This window comes from Thalassophryne amazonica, chromosome 18, assembly GCF_902500255.1.
Source record: "Thalassophryne amazonica chromosome 18, fThaAma1.1, whole genome shotgun sequence".
NCBI classification, from domain to species: Eukaryota; Metazoa; Chordata; class Actinopteri; order Batrachoidiformes; family Batrachoididae; genus Thalassophryne; species Thalassophryne amazonica.
The window spans coordinates 35,167,149-35,180,856 of record NC_047120.1 but is presented as its reverse complement, the minus strand read 5'-3'; the positions used below and the strand labels follow the sequence as shown (position 1 = coordinate 35,180,856).

General features: G+C 38.1%; 1 protein-coding gene across 1 annotated transcript in view; it reads right to left on the bottom strand.

Moving 5' to 3' along the window:
• LOC117530856 (glutamate receptor ionotropic, NMDA 2C-like) overlaps positions 1-13,708 on the bottom strand; it is a 188,917-nt gene that overhangs the window by 36,220 nt on the left and 138,989 nt on the right. Inside the window, exon 9 of the mRNA XM_034193800.1 lies at positions 13,461-13,629. Coding sequence (XP_034049691.1) covers positions 13,461-13,629 — 169 coding nt within the window. The remainder of the gene's footprint in view (positions 1-13,460; positions 13,630-13,708) is intronic.

Here is a 13,708-nt window from a genome sequence, read left to right as displayed (position 1 = left end):
TATTCGAAAATATGTAGATTTTGTCTTTGGTAACTGGACTGCATTAATATAGTTTTTTTTCCATCTGCATCAGAAGCGCTTTACAATTATGCCTTGCATTCACCCATTCACATACCAATGTCTGGGTGCTGCCATGCAAGGCGCTCACTACACACCGGGAGCAACTAAGGAATTAAGGACCTTGCTCAAGGGCCCTTAGTGATTTTCCAGTCTGGCTGGGTTTTCAACGAAGGATCCTCTGGTCTGAAGCCCAGCAATTAACCACTAGACCATCACCATGGAGACCCTCACCTCCACCTTTGGGGTGGTGAGGGTCTCCGTGGTGATGGAGGTGATTATTTTCTACAAAGACTAGCCAGGTCCCTGAAGGGCGTTTTCAGCGATGGAGATCCATTTATTCCACTTTCACTTTAATGGATCACTCAAATAGTTTCTGAGAAAAAAATTGCTCTACTCTTTAAGTTAAGGACAATTTATGCTACTTTTTAGTTAGTGTCTTTGAACAGGCAACAAATACCATGGAGACCAGTGAGCACATACTTAACACAAACAGTTGGTGGACGTAATAATAATAACCAACGATTATTACCAGCAAGGGATGTATTTGAAAGTAGACCTATAGTCTTTGTGATGTCACAATTTTTTAAACATTTGGAAAGAGATTAATGGAAAAGAAAGAGGGAAAGGGAAAAAGAAGCACATAAATGTATCTGCTGCAAAGTTTACAAAGTCAACTCTTCTGTGACCCAACGCTATCTCTCCCCATGTATGTCAAAACCTGCAGAACACTTTCTGACATATCGTATCCACAGATAAGCAAACAAAGATTGCATAACCTCTACCTTACTCTTTTATTTGGTGGAGATACAGTAATAACCTTCTTTCCTGATGGGAAGAGCTTGTTCTTTTTTAAGAGGCAAAATCTTTTCTCACTTCTGCATGTCATCACTTTATTTTTTTCGATTTCAGAGTAAAAAAGCAAAGGTCATAGCTTCTCCTTGAAAAATCTTGAACCATACAATTCCATTCAATTTTAGTCTTTTAATTGCTCCATCCATCTCCTCTTCAGTAATAATCACAGCAACACTTTCAACTTTGTGCTTCCTGGATACAGGAAATCAAATATCAGAAATAGTTCATTTGCCTAGATTAATTTTTTATTTGCCTTTGTGAAAAAAAAAAAAAAAAATATATATATATATATATATATATATATATATATATATATATATATATATATATATATATATATATATATAGTAGTGTTCAGAATAATAGTAGTGCTATGTGACTAAAAAGATTAATCCAGGTTTTGAGTATATTTCGTATTGTTACATGGGAAACAAGGTACCAGTAGATTCAGTAGATTCTCATAAATCCAACAAGACCAAGCATTCATGATATGCACACTCTTAAGGCTATGAAATTGGGCTATTAGTAAAAAAAAAAAGTAGAAAAGAGGGTGTTCACAATAACAGTGGTGTGGCATTCAGTCAGTGACTTTGTCAATGTTGTGGAACAAACAGGTGTGAATCAGGTGTCCCCTATTTAAGGATGAAGCCAGCACCTGTTGAACATGCTTTTCTCTTTGAAAGCCTGAGGAAAATGGGACGTTCAAGACACTGTTCAGAAGAACAGAGTAGTTTGAATAAAAAGTTGATTGGAGAGGGGAAAACTTATAAGCAGGTGCAACAAATTATAGGCTGTTCATCTACAATGACCTCCAATGCTTTAAAATGGACACACACACACACACACACACACAAAATCCAGAAACGCGTGGAAGAAAATGGACAAACAACCATCAAAATGGATACAAGAATAACCAGAATGGCAAATTCTCACCCATTGATCAGGTCCAGGATGATCAAAGACAGTCTGGAGTTACCTGTAAGTGCTGTGACAGTTAGAAGACGCCTGTGTTAAGCTAATTTATTTGCAAGAATCCCCCGCAAAGTCCCCTCTGTTAAATAAAAGACGTGCAGAAGAGGTTACAATTTGCCAAAGAACACATCAACTGGCCTAAAGAGAAATGGAGGAATATTTTGTGGACTGATGAGAGTAAAATTGTTCTTTTTAGGTCCAAGGGCCGCAGTCAGTTTGTGAGGTGACCCCCAAACTCAATTCAAGCCACAGTTCACAGTGAAGACAGTGAAGCATGGTGGTGCAAGCATCATGATATGGGCATGTTTCTCCTACTATGGTGTTGGGCCTATATATCGCATATCAGGTATCATGGCTCAGTGTGGATATGTCAAAATACTTGAAGAGGTCATGTTACCTTATGCTGAAGAGGACATGCCCTTGAAATGGGTGTTTCAACAAGACAATGACCCCAAGCACACTAGTAAACGAGCAAAATCTTGGTTCCAAACCAACAAAATTAATGCCTCGCAGATGTGAAGAAATCATGAAAAACTGTGGTTATACAACTAAATACTAGTTTAGTGATTCACAGGATTGCTAAAAAAGCAGTTTGAACATAATAGTTTTGAGTTTGTAGCATCAACAGCAGATGCTACTATTATTGTGAACACCCCCTTTTCTACTTTTTTTTTTTACTAATAGCCCAATTTCATAGCCTTAAGAGTGTGCATATCATGAATGCTTGGTCTTGTTGGATTTGTGAGAATCTACTGAATTTACTGGTACCATGTGACAATAAGAAATATACTCAAAACCTGGATTAATCTTTTTAGTCACATAGCACTACTATTATACTGAACACTACTGTATATATATATATATATATATATATATATATATAATATATATATTATATATATATATATATATATATATATATATATATATATATATATATATACCGGCCTCGGAGAATGTTCATTCAGTTTAATTTTGTAGAATAAAAGCAGATCACAGACATGACACAAAAGTAAAGTCATTCAAATGGCAACTTTCTGGCTTTAAGAAACATTATAAGAAATCAGGAAAAAAAAAATTGTGGCAGTCAGTAACGGTTACTTTTTCAGACCAAGCAGAAGGGAAAAAAATTGGAATCACTCAATTCTGAGGAAAAAAATTATGGAATCATGAAAAACAAAAGAACGCTCCAACACATCACTAGTATTTTGTTGCACCACCTCTGGCTTTTATAACAGCTTGCAGTCTCTGAGGCATGGACTTAATGAGTGACAAACAGTACTCTTCATCAATCTGGCTCCAACTTTCTCTGATTGCTGTTGCCAGATCAGCTTTGCAGGTTGGAGCCTTGTCATGGACCATTTTTTTCAACTTCCGCCAAAGATTTTCAATTGGATTAAGATCCAGACTATTTGCAGGCCATGACATTGACCCTATGTGTCTTTTTGCAAGGAATGTTTTCACAGTTTTCGCTCTATGGCAAGATGCATTATCATCTTGAAAAATGATTTCATCTTCCCCAAACATCCTTTCAATTGATGGGATAAGAAAAGTGTCCAAAATATCAACGTAAACTTGTGCATTTATTGATGATGACTTTACTCAATCTGGCTTTGCAGCATCTTGAAGGTGCAAATACCTTTATTCGGATGTTGTTTATTGATTTCTCCTCTGCTTTTAACTGCATACAACCATATGTATTGGCAGAGCGATTAAGAGACATGAATATTGATGTTGGCCTAATCTTATGGATTATTGACTTTTTAACAAACAGATCGCAGAGAGTCAGAGTTAATGAAACTCTCTCCGATGCTGTTGTATCATCCACTGGAGTCCCTCAGGGCTGCATTTTATCCCCTTTGTTGTTTGTTTTTTATACTAATCTCTGTCAAAGCCAACATGATAGTCATCACATCATAAAATATACAGATGATTCAGTCATCCTGTCCCTTTTGCACGGTGATGACTCCACAGACCATAGTTTGGTCTTGCTGGACTTTTTAGAGTGGTACCATTCATCTTTTCTACATATAAATGTGGATAAAACCAAAGAAATGCACATTGATTTCAGGAAAACACCACCTGTTCTGAATCATATGTCCATTGATTGGAAGCCCATAGATATTGTTGAGAATTATAAGTATCTGGGCACCCAAATTGACAATAAATTATCTTTTGAATTGCAGGTTAATGCAGTGTGCAGTAAGGCTCATCAGAGAATGCACTTTCTGCGAAAACGTAGGAATTATAATGTAGATGGTGTCTTCATGAAAATGTTCTACAGTTGCTTTGTGGAGTCTGTGTTAACCTTTTCCTTCCTGTGTTGGCTTAACCTATTGAACCTTAAGAATCGCAGTCGTCTTTGTAATATTGTCAAGGAATGTGGTAAAATTGTGGGAACTCAGTGCACGGACATTATGGACCTTTTTAAAACAAGGGTTGTGTCAAAAGCCAGGAAAATTATGGCCGATTCTGCACACCCTCTGCACCCACAATTTAAGTTTCTGCCCTCGGGCAGATGCCTGGTAATGCCCAGATGCAGAACCAACCAAACTCTTTTATTCCCACAGCCATTGCTCTCCTAAATAACACCTAAGGACTCACTGTTGCACTTAAGTCTATACTGACTCACCTTATTTCTGGGCTCTTGTTTTATATATTTATTCTGCTGTGTTTTTATGTTTTTTATGTTTTTATGTTTTTTATGAATTTGTATGATGTGGTTTTATGAATGTAATGTAATTTTTACTGCTGACTGCACCTGAATTGCCCCCATGGGGATTAAATAAATGATCAAATCAAAATCAAATCAAAGATGTAATGACAGCCATCTCCCCAGTGCCTTTACCTGACATGCAGCCCCATATCATCAATGACTGTGGAAATTTACATGTTCTCTTCAGGCAGTCATCTTTATAAATCTCATTGGAACGGCACCAAACAAAAGTTCCAGCATCATCACCTTGCCCAATGCAGATTCGAGATTCATCACTGAATATGACTTTCATCCAGTCATCCACAGTCCACAATTGCTTTTCCTTAGCCCATTGTAACCTTGTTTTGTCTGTTTAGGTGTTAATGATGGCTTTCATTTAGCTTTTCTGTATGTAAATCCAATTTCCTTTAGGTGGTTTCTTACAGTTCGGTCACAGACGTTGACTCCAGTTTCCTCCCATTCTTTCCTCATTTGTTTTGTTGTGCATTTTTGATTTTTGAGACATATTGCTTTAAGTTTTCTGTCTTGACGCTTTGATGTCTTCCTTGGTCTACCAGTATGTTTGCCTTTAACAACCTTCCCATGTTGTTTGTATTTGATCCAGAGTTTAGACACAGCTGACTGTGAACAACCAACATCTTTTGCAACATTGCGTGATGATTTACCCTCTTTTAAGAGTTTGATAATCCTCTCCTTTGTTTCAATTGACATCTCTCGTGTTGGAGCCATGATTCAAGTCAGTCCACTTGGTGCAACAGCTCTCCAAGGTGTGATCACTCCTTTTTAGATGCAGACTAAAGAGCAGATCTGATTTGATGCAGGTGTTAGTTTTGGGGATGAAAATTTACAGAGTGATTCCATAATTTATTCCTCAGAATTGAGTGAGTCCATATTTTTTTCCCTCTGCTTGGTCTAAAAACGTAACCGTTACTGACTGCCACAATTTTTTTTTCTTGATTTCTTATAGTGTTTCTTAAAGCCAGAAAGTTGCCATTTGAAATGACTTTAGTTTTGTGTCATGTCTGTGATCTGCTTTTTTTCTACAAAATTAAACAACTGAATGAACATCCTCCCGAGGCCGGTGATTCCATCATTTTTGCCAGGGGTTGTGTATATATATATATATATATATATATATATATATATATATATATATATATATATATATATATATATATATATATATATATATATATATATATATATATATATACTCGTTACTTTTTTTAGTAACGAGTAATCTAACGCGTTAATCTTTCCAAATCAGTAATCAGATTAAAGTTACTTCTCCATGTCACTGTGCGTTACTATTATTTTTGCATTGTGGGTCGATAGCAGCATTAAACTTGGTCTGTGGGCAGGAGGTCGGGGTTCGACTGAACTACACACTTTAAGCGAGCTGTGAGCTTTTCATCCGCGTTTTTTTTGCAGCTGCTCGACTCGTCCTCACCTCTTAAAGCGCGGTGATCAGCACACCTGCACTGAGCTTTACAAAGACATTTTTATACTTTTTTCCCTCCTTTATTTAGAATTCTGAGCTGCTCTGTATCGTCTCGTTAAAAACAGCTGATCCTCCGCGACGCGTCAACAACTAACACTATTTTCCACTCAAATGCACCTAAACTCTCTTTCTGAGGACCACATGATGTGAAAACGCAATAAAACTTTCTTACCTGTGAATCTGGTCCTGTTTTCTGTATAAATAAATGTTATCCATTCTTTGTGCTCAAACGCCAAAGCAGGGGCGAATCCAGTTGGAATGGGGGCGTGGGGCAAGGATGTGCCCCCCTCCCTCACAACAGCCCTAGATTAAAGATCCAGTTTTGAAGCCGTTTTTTACTACAACTACTAATACTGCTTAAAATAATAATAATTTCGACAAGTAAAATGTTTAGAGAGAATTTAAATGTTAGAAAAATGTTGGAATTTAATAGTTACATTTATAAACAATGTAGGTTTGAAATTGCAAGTTTTACTGTTACAGTGCTGTCAACAGTTAAATATGAGGTCAAGAAAGAGGTCTTTATTTTACTTTTTATAAAACAAGTATTTGTTTTCATTGAAGTCAAGAAAGGATGACTATAAAATGAGTTTTGGCAAAACAGGTATCATTGTCATGTTGACGTGGGTTGTTGTCGGCAGCTGGGGAAAGTAACTAAAAAAGTAACTAGTAATCTAACTTAGTTACTTTTACAATTGAGTAATCAGTAAAGTAACTAAGTTACTTTTTCAAGGAGTAATCAGTAATCAGTAATTGGATTACTTTTTCAAAGTAACTGTGGCAACACTGTATATATATATATATATAGTCTTTGAAGGTTGTCCCACTTTTAGCTTGATTTTGGAGCCAGTCTACATTGTTTGTTTGACTTCACATTCGCAATCGTAATTTTTCTCACATGCTTATTTGTACAAATATTTTATCCTTAAGAGAAGTTTTAATGCTAAGCATCTGGTGCCATTAATTTAGTGGTGTCACTATTTTGATTGCACTTGCTCTCGCTCTCATAACAGTTTTAATTATTCCTCACAGAAAGGCAACTCGACCCTGTGATTACTGGGTTACTTTTATTGCAACTGTGTAGATTTACTTTCACTTTTACGTGCAGCTGTGTTTGACTGGGTTTGGTTCGGTGTGCAGCACAAAGCACCATGTGCACTTACACAAGTGACCTAGATAGAATCCCAATCAAAAAAACAAAACAAAAAAACTCTGCCGACACAAGCACGCAACAGTCTGGTCAATACCATCATCAACTACTGAGTACTAAAATCAAATTAATTATGAAGCACATTTAAAACAACAAATGTTGACAAAGTGCTGAGCAAGTATGAAAAACTGCTGTGTAATATTTATAAATGCATCAAAGTGTGACAACTTATCACCTGTAATATCAATAATAATAAGAAGAAAAGGAATAATACTGTGAATATGAATAATGATAACTCAACCCGATCTCATGCCAACCTTGTGATGGTATCAGAAGAAGTGATTTATTCTATTAGTTTGTGGTACCACAAAATTATTCTGTCATAGTACCATGAAATTTGGGGTGACACAGGGGTGGGGGATTTATGGTTAGGGTTAAGCCCCTTTCACACTGGTGTAACCAAGCACACGGTCCCCCTAAAAATCGGTCCCACCTGAAGACGCGGTTCACGGATCAACACCTCGTTTCTGCTTAAAACTGCACTCCAATCATCATCTATCTCAGTGACAGATATCTGAAGCCTGAGTGAACTTGATAATGTTTATCAAACCAGAGCCACTTTGGCCAATCCTCTCCATCCTCTTCATGCAGAGTTTCGTCTTCTCCCATCTAAGAGGAGGTATTCATTCCCTTACCAGGTCAAATCAAATAGATATTTAAAATCCTTTGTCCCGTCTGCCATTTGATTCCTTAATAGGCTGTAGGTGAACTTGTTGGGAACAATATACTGTACTTTATTAGTGATGACTATGTATGTATGTATGTACTGATCTGTATTATCACATGTGCCATGTGAGATTTTACTGTCTGATTTTGAACTTTTGCTGCAAACCAAATTGCCCTCCGGGGGCATTAAAGATTTTCAATTGACATGCTGCTGTGGTCCTAAATGATGCATGCACAGACGCAAAAGGTGGACCGATTTTTTAGGGGCGGACCGTTCGGTCTTCGAGACCAGGCCAGCGTAGAGTTGCACTGTGTTGCATATCTATTATGCAGGAATGGCTACGTATGTTGCGGGCGGGGGGGGAAGCTTTGGCATGCCTCTTCTTCTTCAGCAAAGTTCAGCACAGTCCAGCAGGATGAATAAAATCAAGGTATGCAGGTATGTACTGATAAGAAATCTAAAAGGATTTTTTGCTGGACTGGTGTAGTAGCGTACACTTGTGGAGGCTTGGTGTACAGTAGCACAGTGTTGCACAGACTTGCACAGAGCACTGCGTCCGGTACTCTACACCGAATGTCCGTGAAAAATTAAACATGTTTAATTTGTTGCGTTCATTTTATGGACCCCTTTGTGTCCCTCAGCGTATTGCCACGTAGGGCTGCATAAGCTTGGCATAGTCGGTACGCCGCATTACGCAACTCTACGTTTGCCTGGTATGATAGGGGCTTTACGGTTAAAAATAATGACTGAAAGACAAAAACGTGAGACTGAGTTGTGATACCTTCACCATTTCTAGCCCATAACAAGCCTTCAGAGAATTCAGTCTCGACAATTTGCCATCTCCCCCATATGTGTTTGATTATTGCAAGCACACGTGCAGTGATAAAAATTATTTTTGAGTTAATCACAACAACTCACAATCATAATAAACAGACTTTTTCATATCATGAGCACTTAGATAATGTTTACTGGTCAGGACATCATCGTGATGTCATTATATAACAATATATTTCCTGATGGATCTGCACTCTTTTCTTGATCATAGTTTGAAGACTTTAATTTCAGGGTTAATGATAAAATGGTTTTAGATTATTTACATACTGCCCAATGACAGCACAGAGTGACATTATCATAACAACTAGTACAAATTAGCATATGGCAATCTGATTGCTGGTTCACGTGCACTTGAGGTCATCCTTCAAACTGTCTTTGTTTCAAAGTTATTGCCAAAAATATGATTTTCATACTAGTTAGTGACCTTGAATGACCTTGACTGTTGGCCTTCATATTAATGTCATGCTGAGATATTGCCACAAACACACACACTGAATGTAACCTTGACAACTGAGTAGAATTGTTGTATTTGAGACAGCCATCAACAGTGAAGTTTTGAATTGCTGGTATTTTAAATTGCAAAAGAGTTGGTATCCTGAATACCTGCTGTGACCTCAGTTAATTAACTCAGTTGGGTGTGTTTAGATACTGGGAAATGTGGGTGACAGGGAAAATGTGCAGAACAAGTAATTTCCAGGATGGGCACTGGTGTCCACAGATCTAGCCCAAAGATGGATGATGGCGTTCACTTGTTGAACATTAAAGGTAAAGGTACTTACATTTGATTGAATTCATATGATAGAAGGTTCCCCCCAAGCAATGTAGAAGTGGGGAATAACACATAAGCATAGAACATGTAGATGTGGATGTGGAGTTTAAAGATGTGAAGGAGTTGGGGTGGTGATCACTGATTCCCATATGTCTTACAAAATCAGAAGACAATTTCAGTGTTGTGATAAAATACATTTTAGAGGTTCTGAGATCTGCAGAGAAGCTTGTAATCCTTGAGCTGATGTGATAACATATAATTCCCAAAACTGAAGATGGTATCACACTGTCAGACTTCGTCCTCCTCTCTGTTAATTTCACATATAATTTAAATCTAGAAGCTGGTCTCTCTTGACAAAATCAAGTCGAAATGGATGGATGTTGTGACGGATGTTTGTTTGTCTTCAATCAAGAACTTAATAGGTTTCATATGGAATTAGTCACTTTTGGATCTCTTACATAAGCACTTATATTTTATTCTCTCGTCCAGGTTCTTCTGATATTGTGTATCCTTGTTCACCTCTATATTACTACATGTCATTTGTTGTTTTTTTCTTTAAAACACAAAAGTTTTATTATGCACAGTTGTTTTTAAAACTTTAACAAACAGACAGAGTCCAAACTCTTGCCTCTTCTTGCCAATTCCATATTTGTGTGTATCCCTGTTCAACTTTTTTGTTGTAACGACTGCAGCCACACACATTTTTACCCATCAGATCCACATAAATCATTCAGCCTTAATTGGTCGACATTAATGAGGACACGTCCGTCTTTATTTTACCTTCACTCCCATTTCTGCCCCAACAGGGGAACCCATCACTTTTGTTTTATTTCAGCATAGGCATATCATGACCAACTACAAGAATCATTGTAAAGAGAGTGAGAGTAAGAGTAGGCAACTATTTAATTTGATTACTGGGGCATTACTGGATGAAATTTTGTAGGTTTTTTTGCTCTACTTTTTTTTTTGTTTACAAATAATGAATAAAATGAGAGAATATGGCTGATTTTGGAAGATGTGCATGCCAGAATATCACAATATCTTGTGTCTAAATACTGAATTTGTATTGACAATTTGCAATTTACATGATCCAACAGAAGAATAAGAATCTACTATTAAAATATGCGCTGTAGCTACGTAAAACTATATGGAACTATTTTATGTTGCATCACATGTAGCTTACAGTACTTAGAAAAATTAGGTAGCACTATAATAAGCTTGAGCTAATGTATTTTAAATGGGCTGCATTTATATAGCGCTTTTCCATCTGCATCAGACAAAGTGCTTTACACATCAATACCTCACATTCACCCTGATGTCAGGGTGCTGCCATACAAGGCACCCACTACACACCAGGAGCAACTAGGGGATTAAGAACCTTGTCCAAGGGCCCTTAGTGATTTTCCGGTCAGGCTGGGATTTGAACCGAGGATCCTCTGGTCTCAAGCCCAACACTTTAACCACTAAACCATTACCTCCCTAAATCTAAAAAGTATAATATAATAAAGGTTTGATATTTGCTTAGACACATTGAGCCAAGAAGAAAAACATCAGGTCATGATTAAAGTTGTCAAAACTGGTCAAGGTCAAGTGAGGAAGCAGGCATTGGTGCCATGTGTTGACACACCCAACACACAATAGAAGTCTTTGGCCAACGATCAATCCCCACTTCCTGAAAGAAGACGTTGATATAACACAGTCAGGTGATACATGGTTGGTCCTTGGGCCTGATCCAGTTGATGGGTTCCTCAGCATTGACAGGCCTTCACCCTGGATCATACTCAGGAAAGTGTGCCACATGGTCATAGTGCTGTAGCTCATGTTCCCACACAACAGTACACTTTGTTCGACTCTCACAAAGTAACTGCTATTGTCAAAACGTCATTCCAGTGGTGCCAGTACTAAGCACCAAAGACAGCCTGTTGTTGTCTTGGCCACTGGTTACAGATACACATTTGAACCAAACTGAAATCCCGGGTCCAGACCAATCACAACCCAGACAATCTGAGTCATTGCGAGCTTTGTGAGAGCCACAATCTAGAGATCCAAAACTTCCACAAAATTACAGCATCATCCACAAATTCAAGGCCAGTAAACCCTTCGTCACAAAGTGTTAACCATGTCATTGCATCATTTTTGCAATTCTTAAAAAAGCAGTTAGAAAATTATGGTTTTTCACAGTTATCGACATCTGGTTTTATGTCTACAAAATCTTCTGTGCTTTACTTTTATGAAGTATGAAAACATTCACACAAATAGCTTACTCTTAGAAAAGCCTTGTTTGTGAATTAAGAAAAATGTAAATATTTTTAAGTGAATGAAAAAAAAAATTTCTCTGTCAAGGTATCTTTACAGTATTTTTGACTGGGAGCAGAAAGTCCAAATACATTAATGGTGATAATAATAATAACAATAACTGTATGTTCTTTTCCCATCATGGTTTTCCCTTGAATCTCACATTCCAGGCTACTGATGTTCGTATTCTCAGAATTCCCCAGTGGTTACCTTTCCTCTCTTAAACTTAGCTTGGAAAAAGCTTGTTAACAGTATCTTAATGGGTGACTTGGTGAGGTTCCCAGCCTCCACCATCTTTGACAAATGAAGGAATGCGTCATCTGTGTCTCACAGGAAGGCTAACAGTGTACATCAAAAGTACAATGACAATTGAACGGTTTCTAAGATACCACGAAATAAGATACCATGGTGAAAACATTATTTAAATGTTAGGCATCTTTTTGGCCATTGCACATGCTTATTTATGTTGTCTGCCATCATCAGAGGCCCACATGCAGTCAGGTCTATAAGTATTAGGGCAATAGATCAAATTTTGTAAATTTACCTCTGTACGGTAACGTCAGTAAGGTAGGCCGATGGGTACCACAGGAATGACTTTGTCTCAAATGAGCAGTTACTTGGAGAGACTAAGATGAGGACTATCACTTGCATTATGAGGTTATGTAAACTTCAACAACTGAGCCATATGATGTGTTTCTCTATGCACAAGCCAGCACATAGATGCCTGACTGAGTATGCTAGTGGCTGGAGATGGCCAAGGATGCCCACGCCTGACCTGCCTGTGGCAGATTGATGGTTATTTTGAAGATATGTGAATGGGCCAACTGTCTGCCTGGGTGGATACCATCCAGGACCCAAGGCACCAGCACATAGGAATTATTGTTCATACCAATCATGTCTTTTACTGGTATTAAATCTTAATTTAAGTGGCCATGCAAGAAAGCAACAAATGAGCGACGCCATCAAGCCACTCATGACATCTCTGAAGGACTACCTTGAATCAAAGCTTTAATTCTACATGACAAGGATATCTTGATAACCACACCCAGATCCGCATAGGTATTTGCCACAAGTTATATGCCGGATGCCCTTCCTGATGCAACTTCAGTTCTACCTGTAGAAACACACACACAGCCCCCAGTGATCAGAAGAGGTCTCCCATCCAAGTACTAACCCGGCCCCACACTGCTTAGCTTCTGAGATCTGTCAGGATCAGGCTTACACACTGCAGACTCTTCAGTGTAGTGATGTACTGTGGCAAAATAACAAAAACTGCCTCAGTGTCCAAATACTTAACAACCTGACTGTAATTATGTCGGGGTTACCAATATGAAGCCAGATCCAGCTAGCTATAAATCAGATAAAGGTTATTATTTCAAACAACATATTCTGTCTTAATTTTCTGCAGATGAGTTGTAACACACACACACACACACACACACACACACACACACACACACACACACACACACACACACACACACACACACACACACACACACACACACACACACACAACAAAACAAAGAACAGAAGGATGGATTCATCCTAACAGTATTTAAATAACCCGGCCCTCAGGCTCACCTCTCCAATCATGCCATTCCAAATTCCATGGACCAGCTTTCCATGCTTTCCATTGGTGACCAGGTAGAGGTCATAGGAGAACTTGATGGTGCGGGACAGCTTCTTCAGGATGTCTATGCAGAAACCCTTACAGCACAGTTTGGTGTACGCCTGCGAGAGGCCCAAAAGGCTGTTACAGGAAAAGAGAGAAAAAAACACCAAAGTGACACATGCAGTTTTATTCGTGCATCCAGTGCTGTTTATATCTT